This window comes from Daphnia magna, linkage group LG10 (assembly GCF_020631705.1).
Source record: "Daphnia magna isolate NIES linkage group LG10, ASM2063170v1.1, whole genome shotgun sequence".
Classification (NCBI taxonomy): Eukaryota; Metazoa; Arthropoda; class Branchiopoda; order Diplostraca; family Daphniidae; genus Daphnia; species Daphnia magna.
In genome coordinates this window covers 56,717-79,337 of record NC_059191.1, presented here as the reverse complement: position 1 = coordinate 79,337, position 22,621 = coordinate 56,717, and the positions used below count along the sequence as shown (strand labels likewise).

Here is a 22,621-nt window from a genome sequence, read left to right as displayed (position 1 = left end):
AGCTATAACAACCCAGGGATAAAAAAAATTGTGGGGATGCATTGTTCTAATGCCAAAAAAAGTGTATTAAAAAAATATAAGATGCGATTAATACAAGAAAAAAATTGCAAAAAAACTGAAAGTACATTATCCCATAAGAAGCCGTTTCAAATAGTGCATTTCATCGTTTGGTTGCTGGTTTCACGGGAGCGGTTGTCCGCTACGATTCAACACGAAACCACAAGTATGGCCGGAGAGGCTGTCTTCGCGGAAACTGCTACCAGTGTTTCTCTTCAAAGCGCAAGTACCACCACTGTGGGTGAAATGGGTGCATCGCCGATTCGCGATACAGACTCCTCCACATTGCTCGGGCAAGCTGGGCATGAACTGAATATCGTGTCGATTGAAATTGCAGTCAAAGTCCCAACGAACTAGGCCACCATCGCCTTCCCTCCAATTGCGAGCCGACACGTTTGACATCAAAACGGTGGTCACGAGCAAAATTACCGACCGCAGAAAAGATTTCATCTTGTACTGTCAGGTATAAATAACGTATTAAACGTGAGTCATTTCCAACTCCCCACCCAAAAATTAAAATACAAGGATTCAATATTCATCTTACCAGACTAGTTTTTCTTCTGAACTGAGGTTAGCCTCTCAAAGTGCTTGCTCCTTTTAAATGGTTGGAATAGAAAGTGTCCCAGCACCGATTATAGCACCATTCCGCACCGTTGCAACACGTTGCAATCTATTTGTGTTTTTTTTTCGAATTTTTCATGATCTACTCCCCTTTTCACTAATAAAGATTTTAGTTTTTAAAATTTTCCCAGACTCAAACTAGTAAAAAAAAAAAGATAAATGTATCAAAATTTCAATAAATTTTTCAAACAGCATGTTTTTCTCTTCGAATAGGCAACGTTCTAAGTAATCTAAGACGCGACATTTTCTTTAGTTTCTTTTATAAGTACCGCACCGCATGCTTTGCCGCAATTTATTTCGTTGGATCTTTCCGAGAATGTTGTATAGGTATTGCGTTAGGTAACAGTTAGCATATAACACGGATTAAAATATCTTGTTTTTCAAAGGTTTAAGTGGTTGCGTAGACATGTGACTACAGCTTAGTAATTGTTAAATTTATAAAGGAATCGATGAATCACGTCAGCTCCTTCAAGGCATCCATTTTGTTTTGTGTCGTTAAGATACTGCTTTGCTTGTGTGCTGTGACCCTATTTAATGATAATGTTGTAATAATTATGTCATTTTCTAGGGCAGTGATACAAATTTTGTGATCTCTGATTTTGATGTTCAAATTACTTTGCCCATGCCCTAGATAATTCCTATGGACTGGATTCCAAGTAAAGATGTTCTTAAACCATCATAATTATGTTAAGCTCTATCAATGTATTATGAGAACCTCTCTGTTTAATTGTTTTTTTTAACCTACTTCCATGCTTACTTTGTTTTAGTAGGAAAGTATTCTGAACGTCTCTGGAATCTTGTTTCTGCGATTGGTTCCATAGTTGTGTTGAATCAGACACAATTTTTATCATAGTTTTGGTCCATATAGGTGCCAATCAGTGAGTGTAAGCAAATAATTTAAGAGTTATATTCAGTATGACTAATTTTGACAGTTATTGCCATAAAAATGTATGTAATAAGCAGTTTCCTATTTCTAAATATAGCTTTATGAGCGAGGAATCTTGTGAGAATCACTGATCATTGTGACCCTGGGCTGGTCTGGGTTTGCCTGCTGTTCCTTTCCTGCGTGCCATCATTGAGTGATTTACTTGTGGATGACAAAAGTGAGATAATTTCAGGAATGTTAGGCATGTCTGATAGTTAAAATTTTCCACCATTTGTTGTAATGTGTTTTGAAATGTCAATTCCATTGTGAGGTAAAGCAGCTTTAATGGTCTGTTATATGGCTTTGAATGGTGGAGTAGTGTTGCGTGCAGCTGGCTTCCGTTGGTATGTATTTTGCAGTTTATCTTTATTTTTCAGGATCACTAACATAATCACGAGGATGCATTGAAGCAAGTAATGTTCTTCAATTAAACTCAATGGTTCATTTGTAACTGAATATGTTATTTAACAGAAGCCCTTTCTAAGAATCTTACAGAATTTGTCATCACCCGCCTGTTCAGCTGTAATTTGATTTGCAATCGGTATGACCTGTCGAAAGTTATTTGGCAATGTGCCCTGTGAGGTATTTTTAGTAAGTTTAGTAAGCAATATATTTTTTTAAATGCTTGAGTGAAACCTCTCTGGTGTCATCGTTGCTCAGGTTGGTGTTTTGCACAACATCCAAGTTGCTCCCCTGCCTAAGAAGACAACTTAGTCCATCAAGGATTATTTCTCTCGAGCGGTTACATTGAATGCTAGGGAAGGCTTTATGCTGGCTGTTGGTGTACTGGTGTTGGTGTGTGGTTGTATGACTGGCTATACAACCAGTGCGTTATTTCTCTCGTCCAGCTCCGTACATCGTGTATCTGGAACAGGTAAGGCTGGTGAATATCTCGCTTCTAACGGTTTGTGTAAATGTTTTATTTAGAAATTAATCAAAGTTTACGAGGATACAAATGCTTTGTTCGCCGCTCCGAAGAATGGAACATTGACGTTCAATGAAAATAAACGACATTTGGGTATGTTATAGTGGATTAGTACGATTTTCCAAATTCATATTTGTCACCTAAACCAGCTTATTTATAATATGTAAAAATATTTGAATTATTCTTGATTCTTACTACTTTGAATATTAGATGTGATTGTCAATGTGGAGGATTCTAAGGACGTTTTATTGAAATTTTCTCGCACAGTTAAGGACTATTTCATACGTTCATCATATTTGCCGCTGTAATGGAAGGTAAGGTCGCATTTTCAAGTTACTTGTTTCAAAAATTCGTGGTTGAAACTGTCGGTAATGAGTTAAACGTTTCACTGTATATTCTATTATTGCAATTTGCAGAGGTTGTTTTGCGAGCTGTTTCGGTTCACGGAACTGTTAGCACCGTTCTTAAAAAGAATGTATTAACTTGTGAAATTTAATGACGGGGAATGCAAATTCGTAAACTTTTGCGTTGAATTAGCAGTTTTCAACAGTCTACTTAACACGTGCGAAATCGCCTGCTAGGTTCAGTTTGTTGAATAACTAAACTTGTTGATCAAAATTAAGAATTCTAAGAAACATGTCGGAAGAATCTGTAGATTAAATTTAGCATCCTCGCTGACTAAGTTGATGGCTGATTTCCTAGCTCTCGAGTTGGAAGGGAAAAAACTTCAGAAAATTTATACTTAGTATATATAAATTAAAACAAGAGTTTATTGGAAAGTGAATTGATTGTTTGAAACCTAATTAATATTACCAGGCAATTATTTTAATCCTTGTATGAATAACATGGTTACTGATGGGTATTTCATTTAATAAGTATACGTCCGATTTTTATCATACAGCTTCGTTGCCAACATTTTTTGTTATAGGATTAAAACGGAACTGTTGTCAACGGTTTACCGAGTAGGATATTTCTTTTGACATTTTGAAAATTCATTATCAAATCATTATTAGCACAGCAGAGAACTCTTTAACAGTGAAATGTTTAACGATGAACCGTTCAGCCCTGTTAAACATACTAATTTTTTTCTTTTACTTATTTATTCAGGTTTTTTTTTGTTGTTTTCCTGAGACGTTTATGACGCATCAGTTCCGTCACAGCAGACGTGGAAGTTTGTATTATCTAAAGAAAATACGTCAATGTAGCACCTTCGTAATGTTAGTGAATTAATGAAAACACATTGTAATAATGCTGAAGCTGAGAACTTAAATGTAAGGAAAATGTAAGTAGTTACTAAACATTCTATCACCCAGGTTATTTATATTTTGTTAATTGTTCGCGGGTTTTGGGTATTACGAATTGAAATCACACGTCCGACTTGAATTCAACAATTAGTTTTGTCAAATAGTCTTAGCAACTGTCTCGGATGCTGCATTCACTTGCATCATTTTTGTTTAAATTGCAAGTGTTGTAAATGTGCGAAATTATAAACTTTTATCTTGTTAGTTGTATTACAAATAGATGTGTCGGTATGGTTTGGTACTACATCATTTGGCAATTGTATGGCATCTTAACTATTTACTTATTTAGATCTATAATACTACTATAAAGTTAAACTTAAAATCAATACTAGAATTATATTTAAATTGATATACCTAATCTTCATTAAAACATTGATAATTTAGGTTATTGATTGCAGAATTGCAATAAAAAACCAATAAGCTTCCAAATAAAATAGTGGAAGTTGATAATTGGATGTTTTTGACCATTATTCTTTATCTTGACCAAAATGTACGTCAAAATAAAAAAAAACCTGATCTTGCTGTAAACATGGATGTCACTTACTAAATTGTAGACAAAATGCTTGTTGCCGTCTTAACTGTTTCAGGAATTCTCAGGGTTTTGTAAGACCTGACGGCGAAATCATCCGCGACAACGGAGTGGGAATGATTTAGGCAAACGATATCCGCAGTCCGCACTCGTTATAGGACACATCATTGACCAGATTTAGATGGGAGACATTAAGAACAGTGGATTCAGTAAAGACTTTTGAAATTGAAATATTAATCAGCTTTGTCGTCTCGTGAAAATCTCTTAAACTCGTCTTTTAAGAAAAGTTCACGTGACGACTGGTTGACCAGTCCCTAAATACACATGCACACTTGTTGGAAATAATGGGTGCAGTTGTTTTTCGTCGAATAAATTATACATTGTTACTGTGCAGCTAGGTGAGTTGTTGTTGCTCTTCCTTGTAAATCTACCCCTTTTTGCTCAATTGTTAATCTAATTCTATCTGCCATTTCTTGAAATTAAACATTCAGAAGTTGTAGTATACATTCTTAAATTGTTAAGATCAATTCAGAGTGGTATCATAAAGTATGGCTGTAGGAAATGGTACGTAGGCTTCTAAAAGTGAAGAAAAGCTATGACGTCTTTGGTAGGCGGAAAAGGTACGGCTTTAAGAATAGAATCTTTCGTTTGCTTTTCCCAATGAATCTGTGCCTGGAACTGGCAGTGGAAGATGGCGTTTAGCTGTGTCACAAAATCTTTATTCTTGAAACCCAGAGGTGTTCTTCACTTTCCAGGGGGACTGATTGATGATAATTGTTGGTTAAACTATGAAGAATACCAATACATGGATAAGTGGAGGGTTATAAAAGTATAAAATTGTAATTTCTCATGGAATTTTCATTCACGCATACGCGACAGTTCGTGAGCAGACGAACGAGTAAGAGGCTTGCAGTATAGCTGCATCCAGTCAGATACTAGTAGAACTCGAAACATTGTTTTGACAAGTACTCTCATATTTCGGTTGCAGGTTTTCATTAAATACCAAGTAAGTAACGTGTTTAATCGTGTTGAATGTATGATTTTTCGATTCAAGTCTATTTATGTGCCAGAACTGAAATTGTACTTTCAGCACTTTTAAAGCACAACATAACTTTTATTAACAATAGTTTACTTTTACAACTTTCAAAATCTTGTTAACCATTTAAAGCAGAACAAAGTTCATTCTTTAAATTAACGGAATTTCAATTTCCGGTTTTACTTTCGGTTTTAAAATGCCGAATAACTCCATATTTGTAGGTCTATCAGAAAAAAGATTGACATTTTCATGATCCTCGTTAAATTTGGAATCGACTCCATGTCTCAGCTCAAAATACCCGAAAATCTTCAAAAATCGCAAATTTCCCTGAACATTTCATTTCATGAAAAATCACGATTTTGGTCAAATCCGACTTTTGGCTAAAAACATGTCATTCCAACCCTAAATTTGATAAGGATCGCGAAAATCCTACTCGTTTTGTTATGGGATCACTGTTTCCGGAGATATTGGTTACTTCCGGTTACTTCCGGAAAATTGTCGTGACAATTTACAAAAATAAAAAAATGAGCTGTATTATTCTAACAATTTCAAATACTTTTCTTGCATGCGTTAGGGTGGTGCAGCTATTTTTCCGTATTTTTTCGCTATCAACAGTACAGGCTAACCCTACGAGCAACGACAGTTTTAGCTACAAATGTTTTAGCGCCTCGTCTTGCAACTAGTAGTTGATACCCTAGGTTTTTATGTTTTTAATTGGAATTCAACTATTTGAGATCAGTAAAGTTCAAGCACATAAAAGCAAAAATTGTACTGATTTCAAAGTAAAATTTATTTTCTTTGGATTTCAGGAGGAAAAACTAGATGGCGTTGACGTGCGTCTATGATAAATATTACGAGTGACAAGTTAAATTGGTGTTTGTTACGTTTCTACCCTGTTCAGTGTTTCAAAGGGTTTTTCATCAAATATTAATGGTATGATATAATCTGTTCAGTATTGCTATCGTTCTGTATGTATTAATAGATTGCTATTATGTAAAATAAATTGCTTTTTGTATTTGGTAGGGTTTCGCCTTGTCAGCTGTTGAACCTTAGCCTGCATTCCTGCTATCATCAATGTTGTCAATATTTTAAGCCCGACTAAGCTAGGGGCACTCACCCCGTTCGCTTCCGGACATTCCTCCTTCATGCGAAGCTAGGGGTTGAGCGCCCTTAAAACTAAGTTGGATAAAACAAAAAAGTAAAGTAAGTGAAAGATCACTAATAAATAGGATTGAATTTTGTAACTATGCCAAAGTAACAAGCCGTCTTCTGGTGGAAATTCTTAGGCTTTACGCCTTAGTTGTTACTGGTTGTCTTCTGAATGTAGATTGCATTCTATTTTAAACATTCTCTTGGTTACAACACTAAAATTTGCCACTTTTTTGTGCCAACCTGAGAGACACTTCTTTTCATGATTATTTGCATGATACACTCGATTGTTGTCTGAAGGTGGATTGTCACCAGACATCCTTTGAATGGAACAATATGTTTGCATGATATTTCTTTCAGTTCAATTTTCTGTCACAATGTTTTCATTCTCCAGGTACGACCACTACCAGCAGCATTACAGCGTGCTTCATAAATACGTCAACCCCTGAGATAACAATATCATTGGAAATTGTGGTTTTGTTCTCCACTTTTATTATCCATATGCAATTTTCGTGCTTCATGGTATGTCAGTTGTTTGAGTTCGGTTAGAATAATTTTTTAGGAAATTTTTACCTGCTTTTGGAAAACCAGGTGTGATATTTTATCATCCTGGAAGAAGGATTCTGGAAATTGATGATTTCTAATATACAGCTGGTTTTCAGGTTTATTTTTACATGTTCAACATAGATCTGCATTAATGTTGTTTTGCTTTTCCACAAACAGATAACAAGTTTAATGTATTTACATATCAGAATGAGCTCCCAATTTGAAGTTGGGAGTGTCTTATCTGATTATGGATTTCTACTTTGAAAACCAAACTGTTCCCTTCTACAAATGGATTTTGAAGTATCATGCATGTGGTATTATGTACTCTATGATGTAAGTACCATTGTGTAATGCATAATGTTATTACTTTATGGAATCAGTTCCTTCAATTGTAACCTATTTTTGTATTCAAAATATAGATCTTCGCGAAGCCTTTAATTGATGTTATACCAAAAAAATTCCCATGGAAGGTATTTGTTACAAACAGATTGATATTCATAATTTTTAACTGAAAACTTTTTTAAACCTCCAGGAAGTTCTTGCAGGATCTGTTATCAACCGTCTATGTTATGCAGTAATTGTATCTGCAGTTTAGTTAAAACTCTAACTTAGAAATATACTCAGCGTAAAATTGATGTAAGGCAAGTTTCTTAATTTGCTTCAAGGATATTTTTACATTGATATGTGTTTTTGTTTTGTTTGTTTTTTCTGCCTAGATGATGAAAAATGATATTTGATTGGAAGAAGTTCCTGGCTGAGACAAGAGATAAAAAAAATGATACTGTTTGGAAGGACGACCGGCAATTTCAAGATTCATTTATTTTCCTTCCACATTGAACTATTTATATATTTTTAAAAATTGAATTGCATATCTGGGCTCCCTTCTTTTCTGTGGCCCCGTTTCCCCTTGACTTATGATAAGCCCGCAGGGGGTCATGCCCCTACTGTGATCAGCAGCAAAGGTTGTGAGTGCGCTGTCCGGAAAGGGGACGTGGGGGTCCTCAAGTTCTGAGATATCATTGGAGGGCGAAGAGGCTACCCACAAATCCGAATAACGGTTAATCGCTCACGTAAAAACTTGTCCGAAACCTTCCATCCTTTTCCGGCTTCTCTTAGCCACGCACCGGGTAATCTCCCCGGTGGTTCAATTCAGTTAAATTTGTTGTACATGTATGTTGTACCAACAATAAAAAAAATGAAAAACAAAAAAATATTTGTTTATTTTTGCCAAAATTTTTTCCGTTTGAGTTATTGGTACTCTTTTCTCAAATAATTTCTTTGCATGTTTTCCCTAGACGAAATGATGAAAGTCATTAACCGAACACACTCTACGATAGTGTAGAATTGGCCTGCTTTTTCTGGGAATCGAACCTTAGATATTTGGAATCCCAGTCAAGCACTCAACCAATGTGCCAATTGTACCTATGTCAATAATAGTCCACATTTGTTTGCATATCTACTTATGCACTACAAACAAGGTCATTAAGGAATAAATTGCTGTTTGAAACATGTCAAAGTTGGATTAATGGTAAAGCATTGGACTGACGTTCCGGAGGTCAAGGGTTCGATCCCAAACTTGGTTCATGTGTATATATATAAAAGAAAATAAATTCAAATTAGAAATATATGTAAAATTCTTTATTGTCCCTCCATCCACCCACAAATCCACCACAAGATTTTTGATTTTAAATACAATACAATACAAAACACACATACATAAAACTAACCCGTTGGCTGCCACGCCACTAAACCTACGCTAGCTACATCGCTATCGAATGGATAGCGACCAAGGGGGACTTGTCCTACGACAAATCCGGGCTGACACGATGACAGAAGCCTTTGTGAGAATGTACACTCCAGGCAACCATCAAAGCATCGAAAAGGGAAAGTCCCTACTGGTACATTGCCTCGACGATCGACTTTGAGCCACACGGCTTGTGCAACTGTCCCACCCATGGCATATAGACCATTGGGCAGAACAGCGCTGCCGGACCCTAACAAGCTTTAAAAAAAAGGGGATCAAAGTGGGTGGCAGCCAACGGGTTAATTAACATTACACAATTACACACTACAAAATACAACGATACCACAAAGACGAGGAGATGACGGGGCGACCACGAGGTGAAGACGGAGCGACGGGCGAAGCGAAGACGGGGCGACGGGCGAGGCGAAAACGGGGCGACGGGCGAGGCGAAAACGGGGCGACGGACAAGGCGAAGACGGGCGAGGCGAAAACGAGGCGACGGACAAGGCGAAGACGGGCGAGGCGAAAACGAGGCGACGGACAAGGCGAAGACGGGCGACAGACAAAGCGAAGACGGGGCGAGGCGAACACGTGTGTTGGCTGGCAAAGTAGAATAAAATTAGATTGCTGAAAAGCTGTTTGTTAACCGTTGACTTGAGAAGCTGCTTTTTACCAGATCAAAACTTACATGAAACAATGAGTAGGCCAAGAGCATAAGAATGTCATGATGTTTTCCAATCCATCAATTTTGAATCGTTGGTGACCATCCTTCAGGGCCAGCATTCTTTGCACTTTTAATTGCAGAAGCTATAAATAAAAGCATAGTTACGCTAATTTGATCCTGACTGCCAAAATCTAAGTATGATATCTTACTCCTCAACACAAAATCCTGTCACTTGAACCTTTCAGTAGAAATGACAAGACTGCCAAAATGGTGAAGGTTAATGGTTTGTAGCACAACATATGGAGCATTTATCAGACCAGAACTGACGGAACATGATGAAAGGACAAAGAGTAGCACAAAGAAATTATGGCATTCCAACCCATAGGATTTGTGCCATTTGAAACCTTCCTTCACCGTCAGCATCCTTTGCAATTTTGGTTTTACGAGCTACTTCTTAAAAGAAGAATCATAACTATTGCATTCTGACTGCCAAAATATAAATTTAATACCTATCAACAAACAATTGAAAAGCATGATGATAGCAAAGTAATAAGTTGCAGAAGTTTTTGGCTGTGACAGCTAACATAGCTGTAGTGACCACCTGATTAATCTTTGCACAAAATTAATCCATTTAATGTGCTTCACTTGAAAAGCACACAGAAGAACAAACTCTCAAAAGTAGGAACCACACCATTAGATTTGATCAAACTTTTCATTGGAATGTAACACAGTTAACTAAAAATATAGACACGGATTTCACTTGTCAAAGTTCACTTGTCACATACACATACAGAGGGACAACAGCGCCATCTTCTGTAAGAATTTATAAATTAAAATGCGAGTTGCTCATAGAAATGCATGATTTTTTTACGAGAAATACATTTACGAGAACTCGTCAATTCTCTTTCTAGAGCGTTCAGCCCTAAATCGTAGGAAGAAGAACAGAAGGAAAACGAGAATTTAAGAAAAGGAAAAAGATCATAGTAGAGATAGGCGACACACACAGAGAACCAATTGGTGGTCTTAGAAAGTAATAACAAAGAAAGAAAAATAATATATATATATATATATACATTAAACGTCCGGTATTGTGCATTACTGTGTGTTGTTCTTTTGCTGTTCTCCAAGTTTCTCCCGGTTGTTATGCTTGACAATTAATTTTTTGGATAAGACGGAATTCTCCACTCTCTTCAAAAACTTTCCGTACCCGCATACATCAGTATCACTGACCTAAATAGACAACAAAGTATTTCAGTTTCTAGCTTGAGAAACAAATTGGTTGGATTAACTTAGGATCTTTGCAATGCACTTGACATAACACACTAAGTTAAATGCAATACCTTTGGTTATTGGCATTGTTAAGGTCACTTAACATATTATTGCCTTCCATTTTGGCCTGAAACATTGGGCCAAGAGACATTTGACTTTCGTATTTGTTGAAACATTGCTGCATGCGTCGGATTGCATTACTGACCGTAACCTGATTAGCTTATTCCGTGTTCGAGAATTTCAAAACCGGTTTTATTGCAATTTCCTCTACTTCCGCTACTGTCTCAACCTTTACCTACTAAACAAAATTCAATTAACAACGAAACAAAATGTAACAAGACAAAATTTAATATAAAAGATACCTTGAGGAGAAAATTGAGACAGACTCTGCACCAGCACTTCTGACAGGGTTATCCTCAACTAGAGTCACATGTGCTTGGAGATAGACTTCTTTTTCCCGTCTTACTATTTCTTTCCCGTCTTGTTATTTTGCATTCTTTGCTGACTCTTCCTCGCACGTCTTCTTGTTTATCTGTTTATATTTGATAGTTAAGCTAGGATCCCTTTGCTGGCTTTATCATAGTTGTACAGAATTGTTATTAATATAGCGCATACAACAAGATTTATATTTACCAAAAGAATTTTTGTTATGAAGTGGGATTTTTCCTCCGTAAATTCTATATAAAGTCAAATGAAACATTATAATTCAGAAGTTCTTTATTTTTTTACTTTAAACTAATAATGACCTGTGCAATCTCCAAGATACAATTCCTTAAAGTATTCATAGACACCTTTTGAAAATATAAATCTTTTGTTATCTAGGAAGTATACATCAACAATTTTGAATATTTCCACCGTTAATTGGTTGACATCTGAGCAACTGCAGATCCAGTTAACTGGCTTTTCCAATCCATATTCTTCTCATCTCGTCATTATGTTGATTATAATTACCTCACTGGTATATGCTTTGCTTACCATTTAATGTTTCTATTTGAATTCGTAACGAAATTATTCAATATTGATATGGAACTACCTCAGACGGAAGATGAACTATAAAGCAAGAATCGTCCGACTTATACTTACCGACGCTTCCAAAGTGGTTGAAAATCTTTCAAAACGTTGCAAACCAAAAGTAAACTTGGCAGTTCCCATGTCTCTTCTATGAAAAAAATAAAATAATAAAATAAAACAAAAACAAACTAACAACAAAACAAAATAACGTGAAATTCCACGAAACGTCATTTGATCTTTTTAGATAGACAAACCTCTATTCACTGATTTACTCCAGTATTTTTTAATTTTATTGAGATCACATAGTACCATCTACTGACAAAGATTTCTGGATATTAAACTTTTAGGCCAACTTTTTGTACAAAGTCAGACTTATTTCGTGTTTTGCTGGAATCTGAATATAGAAAACTATGCGCGATTTCGCTCCAGAATTTTACGAGAGAAGCGAAACCCAATATCATTCTAACGTGAAACTTTCAGTATTCTAGTTGTTTTACTTCAAAGTTGTTACAGTTCTTATTCTAAACTGAAACCATGTAGTAAAGCCAGAGTCACAATAGAGGTGAATTCTATAACCCTTATCTGAATGTCGCACCAATAGATGACTATACTTGCGGACCTTAATAGTAGAAATTCTTGGTTCTCCATTGTTACCTGTCGCTGACTATACCTGGCATGTCAACTGGTCATGGATTCCATGTGATTTGAAGATAACCATGATACCAAAGAATCATACCGACAATTCATTAAATTTTTGGCTACCAAACCTGTAATTTAAACAAAACGAACTAGTTTCGTTGGAAATTTTAAAAATGAACACTTAAGTTACCAAATGCTAATAACGCATCCAGATAGCAGTACGGGCGTTAACGTTATGAAGATGTCTTCACTCAATAAATTTTTGTCCACAGATCATCTTTTCCTACACAGTTCAACACTTATGTTGATTTGCTCTATGTTGTTTCTTGTTGCATTTTGGAGAAAATGTTGCACAAAACTAACTGCACACCAGCAAATAATTAACTGATTATTTTAGAATTTGTACATGCTTCATAAAATTTTTATTATCAAATACTCACTGTTTCTTCACCCAGCTTCAAGACAATAAGATTCATGAGGCCAACACCCCCATTCGAATAGCTGTTTGACCTAAAGAGTTGAAGCCACCAACACACACAACTAACAAACCCTAGAGAAGAAAAAATTTTAGTTTCAAAAGCCCAAATGAAGAAATATTTTCAAATACGATATATGATATACGATATATGATATCCTCACGCCACATGAGATTGATTCCAGCTCAGCATATGTTGATTCACTTTTCCCTTTCCCACCCAGACACAGTATTAAACAGAAGTAAAAATCCTGAAAAAAAAGTCACTTTTAAATAACACCACTAGGCCAAATGACTTGACAGATGGAAAATAAATGTTACTATGAAAACATTGCTCAAGAGGATTGTCTAGAATTTCAAAATTGTTACTTTTTCACTAGCAAATGGAAATGCTGGATAGGATACACACTATTGTGACACTTTTGCTGCAACAATCCTATTCAAGCAATTTACTTCATTCACTCTGATGATTTATTTCTGCTGATAACAACTTCATGGCAGAAACACCTTCAATCCTTGGAATGTTCCTTAAAAAATCTTACAGGTAAAAACAAAAATAAATTTTCATCTTGCAGTCTTCCCCCATTAATTAAAACTTTATTTACATTGCTGGTGTGTTTTGCAAGTAGGTGGATTTTGGCCCTTTTTAACCAAATATTAAACTGAACTTTACTTCTTTGCAGACCATCACTTTTAATTTTAAAAATGCACAAATTTTTCAATCATTTCACTAACTTGTAAAGAATAAAACCACGACTTTCAAAGTGATGTTGCTTACATGGTTGGCAGCCAAGAACGATTGTCTTATCCACGTGTTCCTGTTCTGCAACTCCATTTGTGCTGTTCGTCCCTTAGTGGTTGTGTTCAAATCTTTCGGGACATACGAGAAGAAAACAATGAATAGATGTTTTAATTCCTCTGCGATTCGGTCAATCACAAAATTTTTATTTAAGACATATTGATGCTTAACATATGAACATTTTAATCCTAACCTGCTGTTCTGGTTAATTTGAAACAGATATCCTTGACTCCTTTGATTCGACTGCACCAGGTTTCTGCGTTCCCGATTAGCTCTCACAGGTCCCAGAGACAGCTTCCAAACGCCACCACCGCTACCGAAAAAGAACCAGTACGCTGTCCATCTGTTGTCTGCATTGTAAAAAAAAAAAAATAAATAAAACACCCGAGTCCCAAGCATATATTGATAGGTTTTTAAAGTTCAGTTTAACTTCATAATGAAAGCTTGTTTGCGACAAATGAATCTATATAATAAAAAACGGTAGATCAATATATAGACATATAAACTCAATTTTCGACTTCGTAACAAACAGCATGGACTACTATAACTTAAGGACGGAATTCTTTCCCTATCTCACCGTGTTAAAGCTTGTCGGGCGGGCTCTTTTCATGGAAAAAAATAAAAAATACATCGTTGAATGCAATTTTAAAAGGCAATTCTAACTACATAATTTTTTTCTGTATGAAACGCATAGTTTAAGGTGATATTTGAATTTAATTATTGAAGGATGGGGAAAAGGGCGGTTCGCTAGTGCCATCTATCAGCCAAAAATCGCAAGTTCTTGCTGATTGACAAATGAACTCGAAATTGTAGAAGGAAAACAAGCAATAAGTTAGGATTTTTTATTCCCAGATGGCACCGGCTGCCCGCCCTTTTTCTGATAGAAAAGAAGAAATATCACGTTAATTGTTAATTTTTAGTATAGGGATATTTAGTAAACCAATAATTATTTTTTAATGCTAAATTAAATAAAAAATTATAAAAAGTACATGGGCGACATAGGAATTGTCGAAGAGTCTCGTCATTAAGTTATAGTAGTCCATGCAAAGTCACGATCTTTCTGGTCATCTCATTGGTAAAATCCATTGCCCCGTGAATACCAGATGGCCTTCCCACTTTTGTCAAAAACTCCAAAAAACGACATCTTTTTAAATTCGAAAAAAAACAAACAAAAAAAACACTGGGAAATCAGCGTCCGATTTCCTTGTACAAAGATCTTTGCAGCAGGATTGTAAAATTTACAGCATTTGTCTTTTGCAGATGTCAATGTTATCTGTAAAGTAATCTAAAAACACGACTCAAACAGGGAGTTGGGCTTCAAATTTTTTTTGTCTACGGCATGATAACGAAGAGAAATCAAAAGACTCAAAACGAAGTTGCAAGAGAGTTCCCACACATAGTGCAATCTAAGTCTAACATGGCAGTGTAACCACGTCGTTGTGCTAGGATTTGTTGCCCTTTCATGCAACAATTTTACTGGGAAATAAAACATTCTTTTTCGGTCGTCATTTAAAAAAATCGCGTCGGGCTTGCATCTAACTCCAGCTCTATCCCGCAACGCTGGAGAAATTCCTCCCATCCAGCACCCACGACCCTCCTTTTCGGTGAAGCCGAATGGTGTCCCCATCTTGTGGCGACCTGGGTCGAACCCAACCCATCATTGAACTCGATCGAATTACGCACCATTGCACTTGACGCTGAATTTCCCGCATTAATTACCAATGTAATAGCCGTCTCACTGTATCTTTCCTTTGGTCGCTAACGATTTTACTTGTATACAAACGTTATCTTGGGCTAAAAGTGACGTAAAGTAACCTGTTAACATAGTAAAAGAAATTATTATAAATTTTTCTTTTTGTTTACTGTAGTTACTAACATTTCATCCAGAATTCCTCAAGCCTTAGCATAAGCCTTCTGTGTCTATTACCTGATTGATTCAAGGAAATTTGCAATGTGTGATTTGTCACTTTTCACATTTTGCAAAAAGGGTTTATCCAAGCTTAGACCAATTCAACACTGGAAAAAACCCCATAAGTGCCACAGCAAAACATGGATTATACCTCAAAAAGTTTTGGCAACCTGTAATCATTCTGTAATAAAATAAATTATACCATTTAATCAAACGTAATAACTGGTTTTGTACAAGAACTGTTCTGGGAAAACTATTACCATGTTTTGCACATCATTCAAATGCTACCAACAGCAATATTTAAATTTAGTGTAAACGTTCATTTCCAGGCCAACTACAGATTATTTTTAAGCATAAACCTCACCTCATTGCAACTTATGCAGAAATCAACCCACGTGGTGCGCCGAGGCTATCTGCCTTTCTCGGTATCCTAGAAATGTCCGGTAAAAATGTACAGTAACTTCGTTAACTGGAAAAGATATAACATAAGGCGCGTATACCATTGTCTTTCGGTGATTTAGGAACCTTCGCCACAAGAATGCATGAGCAGGATCAGATCAAACATGTGCAAACTGTAGAGCGTGTACCATTCGTAGAGCAGAAATCCGACTGAACTGCTATTGCTGGGAAACATTGTGTGAATGTGAAGTGGAGCATGGCAGAACAAAGGAGCGGGAAGCCGGGAACTCCTAATAAGGCTGCGTTGCCTAAACTTTATTAATCTAATGATTTTAAAGAAATTAAAATTATAACAAGAATTGGTTGTGGATCTTGTATTTGGTAAACAAAATGAGTTAAAGGAAAATGAATTTTGTTATAACGGATCATCGATATGTTAAAGTTTTCTTACGTTATTTAGTACTTCGACAAAAGAAACATGGTGGAATCACCCGCGTGGTTTACAAGTACGGCTTACTAGATCAGACTGCTTTCAACAGATATGCAAGTAATGGTTGTGTGTGTGGGTGGTTGGCCACAGCCCACAAGGAAAAACACAAAAGAATGGTCTGATTTTAAAATAATATCCAATAAGTATAGTAATGATTATGCAGATATCCTTTTTGTAGTATATCCCTGGATCTTCACACTTTTTAGTCTCAAAAAACGCGAAAACCCCCTGCAGTCGACTGGTAACGAGCTCTATCAAAAGACAGAAACGTTAGAAACGATGCAATATAAGTAAAACACCAATTTATATAGGTAAATTTGAATAATCTTACCAAAGTTAGACAAACCATTCGTCTTTATTATTTGAAGCTCCATCACTAGAAAAAGGATGTGAATGTGGCTATCACAGCTGGTGGACTGTACACAGAAATGGCAAAATAAATGCCTTACCTGTCCGAGACGGCCATTTTCATATTGCCAGGCACCAAAAGTTGGAACTGCTGCTGCTGAGAAGCAGTCGAACTGTTTTCTTGATGGTGGTGCCTCTGCAAAGTGCTATACTGCTGCGAGTGATGATAGGAGAGGTGCTGCTGAGAAGATGCGATGCTTTGAGCAGCTGCAGTCCCATTATTGTAACTCGAAGAAGAAAATGGCCCTGATCGATTGCAGGGGGATGCCGGTTTCCCGACATGGTGACTGATGATTTATTCAAGGGAAGTGTCATGTAGCCACTGCTCGTCGGCAACGTTTTGACGGCTGCAATAACCGACGAGTCGTTTGCTGTCGAATTTGCTGTTGGTTTGCTGTTTCCATCATCAGCTAGTCTCAATCCGTTATTGCCACTGGAATGAGCTGCAACGAAAAATGCATCAGTTTACGAACCTGAACATTCAAAGTGGGTTTGAGTGCATCGTTTACCAGTAGCAGTTGTATTGGATTGTGTGGGAGTTTTGGTTCGGCGACAACAGCAGACGACAACGATGGCCGTGACAGCGCAGATGATGACGACACCAATGCTTCCGGCTACGGCTCCAAAGACGGGTAAGTTCAATCCCAATATTTTGAAATGTTGTTCGCTATCTGCATGCCGTTATCTCAAATTAGGCAATTTGAAAGTGTAGCGTTTCTTTTTGTTTTATACCTGCACACAGGGATGTGGTTGTTTCGTCCGTATTGTCTCCGCAATGGTTGACACCATCACAAAGCAAATCAGTTGAGATGCAAAAGTCTTTTTGAGCGCAGCGAAAATCCCGGCAAACAAGTTCCGCTAAATCAAGTGATTAAAGATTTTTGTTTTTTTCTTTTCTAATTTTGTTAGAAAAAAAAACAAAGTATTACTTTTATCTTTAAAAGCGGTGACGACCAGATGAAAACCGCTGGTTTCGGTGCCCCAAGCGTCTGTGACGTATTTGAGCGTGACAAAGTTGGTTCGTGTAGTGATGGTGCCTACGCTTTGTCGCGTGTGTCGACACGAAAGGTCAGCCTAAAGGACGATGAATTAGTCAAGTACGTAAAACACGAGCCGTTTAACTCTGATTTGTGTGTTTGTCTCGGTTATTTTTAAATGAATCGATGTCCGTGCACACGTCGCCTCACCTTGTAAACTCCTGTGGCGTGAGCTCCGTCGTAAATGAACAAGTGATCGTTACAGTCGAGTTGAAGTTGATCGAAACGCAGCATGAAACGTTGCAGGACCGTCTCCGTCTGGAATGTGATGAGGCAATCCAAATTGTGCTCGTTTTGAGACCTCAAAACGGCGCCATCGATCTTGCGATAGAGTTGCTGCAGAAAATGGCTCTTGCAAAGCGAAGCAACGTGATCTGTCCATCGAATCAATGCGTCAGGTGCTATTACCTTAAACTTTTTTCCTAGCACGTTCTTCTTTTAAATAGTTTTTACGTTAGACTGACAACCAAAGTTCTCGTTGACTTGAGAGAAACGCGGCCGATAATAAGTTTGTGCGTGTCTGTTGTTGCGTGTAGACGAAAAAGGGTAGGACTTTTACGATTTATTTGTGTAACTACGCAATAACTGACGTCAATTATTCATGGAAGAATGATGATGGGTCGGGCAGCCTTGCCATCCAACATCACACGCGTACAAAACGCGGAAATAGCAGTGAGGGGAGCTCAGTGTATCGTGAACACACCTTTTGTTATGTAATTGAAAAGTACTTATCTAGACTATTCGTTTGACGATGCGTTATGTTTGTTGTTTATGTACTACACGACCATCAATGTCTATAATTTTAACCAAATGTTTTCCTAATAATCATCTAGCGATCACTAGCCATTGCTGAATTAATCAATTCAGCTCTCGGCCTTTATGCGGAGTAGAAGCGCTCGGGTCTGGAGAAAATCAATCTGTTGGGGATCTAATAAAAAGCAGCTGCCGTGCATGCATTTGATGGGCTTGCGTCGTAGTAATCTTGAAATATGTTGATGTAGTCCATCCGGCTTGTTTTTACGTATGCTGGCCTAACGATCGGATACGATAAAAAATAGGGCCTCTCGATTATAGTTGTGTCATTTCCATATCCCATCAATAAATTTTCAAGGCAGCCGCCGATTTATTTTTTGCTGATCTACGTATTAGACTGGAGCGCAGAAGCTTTTCTCGATAATCACATTCGATGCATAAGGGGAAACCTTTTATATTATATATATATATATAGCGTGGGGCCATATATTTTGCTTGTCTATAATAGTTTTCTATATAGCCACACACACACACACACACACCATATTATAAGAGTTCCCCTTAGCACGTGATAGGATATAGCCGAATCTGTGTGTAGGCACATACAGGCTGAGCCTTTATACAGGTTTTATCCGCTCTTTTAAAAACACAGAGAGAAAAGAGAGAGAATAAAAAAAAAACAGGCGAGCATCGAGAGAGAGAGAGAGAGAGAGACGAACTATCGATCGGTCGGCTGCTGCGGGAATAGACGTGCCTTACAAAACAAGTGTAGGGAATGACAGAGAAGGGGAGAGAAACATTGTGGATGCAACGGCGGTGGCGGCATCATCAGACGCTAACTCACAATATATTATTAGCCTTTATGTGTACGTATGAACAAAAAGGCGATATACAGCGGCTTGTATGGAAATAAAATAGGTGACTGTGCATCTCTTTGAAGTTTGTTGTGTGCTGACCCTTTGTAAACAATTTCCCATTTTTGCTCAGTCAAAGTCATCTGATGTGCTTATTCAAATGAGAAACTAGTAGAATTCACTTAACTATACAGACAGTATCAAAGGAATAGGTAAATTGAGACTTGCAATGCTTGTTTTTCTCCGCTTTGGCCAAACTGGCGCAACACAAAAGGCCAACGAATGACATGACCAATAATTTGTGAAGCCAGGACGTCAATAAAGTCGAATCGCCGAACCCAATTTTCTTCTTCTTTTTCCAATTGTAGTAGGACGACGTCTCGGCTGAATGGAACATTCTATTCGTCTTCCTTTTTTCCTATTTTCACTAGAATTCTTTCCTGGATAGTTTCACGGCACGCACTTTTCCCGTGACTTATCCCGACATGCACCTACGTCAATTTGTTCCTCTTTTTCGGACAATACTCCCAATATTGATCATTTCTCACTTTTTCTTCCTTTCAACTGTTCACATCACTGATGTGTTTCTATTTTATTTTTATTTTTAATTTTTTTTTAAAGAAGGGGTTTGCGAAAATGCGACCGGCCAATGAAACACACGCTGTAACACTGTCTAGATCGGCAGTCGCCGTCGTAATGTTCGTTAAACAGTAGAGGACACGGGATGTTTAACTATTGGGCAGTCTCTGCTGCATATGTCAGACTGGCAGTGACTCTCTGGCTCGATCTTGTATGTATACGTGCATACCCCTTCTTCTTCTTCTTCTTCTTCTTCTTCTTCTTCTTCTTCTTCTTCTATTTCTTTACTGGATGCGTGTGTAGCTAGTAGAGAGAACCAACTTTCAGGGCTTTCTAATACAGTTTAGTTCCTCCCCTTCTTCTTATTCAGCCCCGCCCTCCATTGATATCGATCAAATAACCTCCTCTTCCATCCTCCCTTTTCCCTGCCTCTATATAACACACAGCAGTTTTCTTTCCGTTTCTTTTTTGTGTATGTGTGTGGGGGACGGATGGCGAAAAAATCGATGGCCACCGCTCGTTCGCTGTCACGAGACTCGCTCCCAAATTCCCAACAATTCCATTTTGCCCTATAGCTGCTCCTCACATCTTGGCAGAGAACCCACCCTATTGTGTTTGTACACGCTCCAACTTGTACTGTATAGTAGACTGGCCGGAGTAGTTTGAAATAGGACAACTGAAAAAGGAATCCATCATCATAGCCCGTCATAAACCCCGACATCTGCCAAAATCCCCAATAACGTCGTCATTCCCCATTCTAGCATGAATTAACTTGATCAACATTCAATTAGATCTTAATGGGCAAAAAAAAAAAAACGTCAATAAAAAATAACGATGTAGAATTAAGTTTGATCCTTTGTACAAAATGTATTGATCCGCTCTTTTTCTTTTCAGCTTGCGGTCTAAAAACTTTTGTCGACACAATGTAATATACAAAAAAAGGTACGATAATAAATAGGAGCATTGTTGGGGGGGGGTTAAGGGACTATAGGGCAGCCCCAAGAATGGTAGCCAAAATGAAGACGATGATGACGATTGCCATGACAACACAAAGGCAGCGACGTTGATTAACTACACTAGCGGAATCTTCTTCTTCCTCTTCGTCTTGGTCGTCGTCCGGGTAGGATAAAGACGAAGAACCGACCGAATCATCAGCCACGTTGCAATAGCCGCTACTAGCGCCACTGTCGTTGTTGTAGTACTGGCAAGTCGTTGTCGTCTGGTTGTTGATGATGGATCTATTGTGATGTTGGCAAACGGCGGAATCGCCTTGCAGTCGTTCCAGTTGGCCGCTAGCACCACCCGAATCCGTCAGAGTCAAATAAGATTCGATTTCGACCACATTGTAGTTGGTACGCAGTTCTTGTAAAGCGCCTTCCAATTCTTCAATTTCCCTTTTTATCATTCAAAATAAAGTTTAGATTTAAAATTGAATTTCTAAGAATTGAATGTAGATGCCGTTTTACTGTTGAAGTTGGTTAATTTCGGCGCGTTCGAGACTTAATAAATCAGCTAATGGAACGTCGTCGTCATCGTCGACCAGGCAACTGGATTCGTGATTTTGCAGACGACCATTCCGATTTTTGTTCACCTTCCTCTTCTTCTTTTGTTTATTTTGCTGTTGCTTCTTGTTGCTGGACAACAACAAGTCCAGTATTGATGAAACCAGCCGCCGGATAAAGAGCAAAAGTGCATTGCAATTGCAAAGTCCTTTGCATTTCTAAAGCTGTTTCGTTCAATTAAGAAATCGAATTCACTTTGGGATTCTCAGGAGAGGGGAGTCAGTTTTTTTGGTTTGTACAAATTACCGAGGACGTAAAGGCAGCAATACAGCAAACACCATAATCGTCCGCAAGATTCACTACCGGCACTATCCAACCTAAACGTAAAAAACAAATGAAAGTGCAATTAGAACGAATTCAACTGCATTTTGAAATTCGAATTAGGTACCGTACGTGAGAATGAAACGACGAACGGTACTGGCCAGCTGACGAGCTCGTCGCCTGGTGCGCTTCAGTCGACCACGAAGATTTTGGCCGTCTCCACTCGATGTACCCAACGACGTGGCCAATTGGTGATAGGCCGACACCTGGCCATTCAGTTCCCTCAGCAACTTTGTGTTGGGAAACAATGACAGTATTTACTTTGTTCAGTTTTTCTCCGTACATTAGAAAAGAAATCAAGTGATTCGTTTACCTTGAAACATTGAACAGGATCTGTCACTGACGAATCGACACAATGTTGTTGCTGATTCTGGCCGGATAACCAAAATGTGGAAGTGGCGATTCTTCTTGTGACGACGGCATTCGATGAAAGCGTGGTGGTCATCGCATTCAACGCGAAATTCCGACCACACAACAAACCGTACCCACTTGGCTTTCTTGTTAGGGTTTCTAACTGGCCTTGCAATCACACAAGATACATTCATCCATCGTGTCTCTTAACCCCCACCCCCAAAACGTCACACACGAAAGAAGAAGAAAAAGGAAAAAAAGAAATGGG

At 37.8% G+C, this 22,621-nt stretch overlaps 2 protein-coding genes, 1 long non-coding RNA gene and 1 other non-coding gene across 12 annotated transcripts in view; 2 read left to right on the top strand and 2 right to left on the bottom strand.

Moving 5' to 3' along the window:
* LOC116931892 (dynein beta chain, ciliary) overlaps positions 1-7,992 on the top strand; it is a 43,292-nt gene extending 35,300 nt beyond the window's left edge. Inside the window, exons 36-41 of the mRNA XM_045180479.1 lie at positions 6,938-7,065; positions 7,135-7,205; positions 7,267-7,422; positions 7,509-7,559; positions 7,622-7,725; positions 7,806-7,992. The gene's annotated coding sequence lies outside the window, so the exon portion shown is untranslated. The remainder of the gene's footprint in view (positions 1-6,937; positions 7,066-7,134; positions 7,206-7,266; positions 7,423-7,508; positions 7,560-7,621; positions 7,726-7,805) is intronic.
* The window catches only part of LOC123477100, a 26,855-nt gene extending 6,918 nt beyond the window's left edge, over positions 1-19,937 (bottom strand). Inside the window, exons 1-8 of one of the 2 annotated variants that reach the window (XM_045180498.1) lie at positions 19,769-19,937; positions 18,084-18,307; positions 17,826-17,970; positions 17,629-17,754; positions 17,406-17,567; positions 16,938-17,339; positions 16,820-16,864; positions 16,358-16,739 (exon numbers count right to left, since the gene is read on the bottom strand). In XM_045180498.1, coding sequence (XP_045036433.1) covers positions 16,957-17,339; positions 17,406-17,567; positions 17,629-17,754; positions 17,826-17,970; positions 18,084-18,307; positions 19,769-19,937 — 1,209 coding nt within the window. In that variant the 3' untranslated portion in view covers positions 16,358-16,739; positions 16,820-16,864; positions 16,938-16,956. Of the gene's footprint in view, positions 1-16,357; positions 16,740-16,819; positions 16,865-16,937; positions 17,340-17,405; positions 17,568-17,628; positions 17,755-17,825; positions 17,971-18,083; positions 18,308-19,768 lie in introns of those variants that run through there. The other variant, XM_045180499.1, reaches the window with a different exon arrangement.
* LOC116934760 lies at positions 45-718 on the bottom strand. The gene is made up of 2 exons (XR_006652404.1): positions 602-718; positions 45-513 (listed from the first exon to the last, which is right to left on the bottom strand). It is a non-coding gene; the product is annotated as an uncharacterized LOC116934760 (transcript).
* On the top strand, positions 16,667-22,621 carry LOC116932274. Of its 8 annotated transcripts, XR_006652412.1 has the most exons (9): positions 16,667-16,799; positions 16,869-17,528; positions 17,639-17,763; positions 17,841-18,331; positions 18,392-18,479; positions 18,542-21,471; positions 21,562-21,826; positions 21,891-22,004; positions 22,066-22,621. It is a non-coding gene; the product is annotated as an uncharacterized LOC116932274 (long non-coding RNA). The 8 variants fall into 8 exon arrangements; XR_006652410.1 differs by having other exon boundaries at positions 18,392-21,471; XR_006652411.1 differs by having other exon boundaries at positions 17,841-18,479.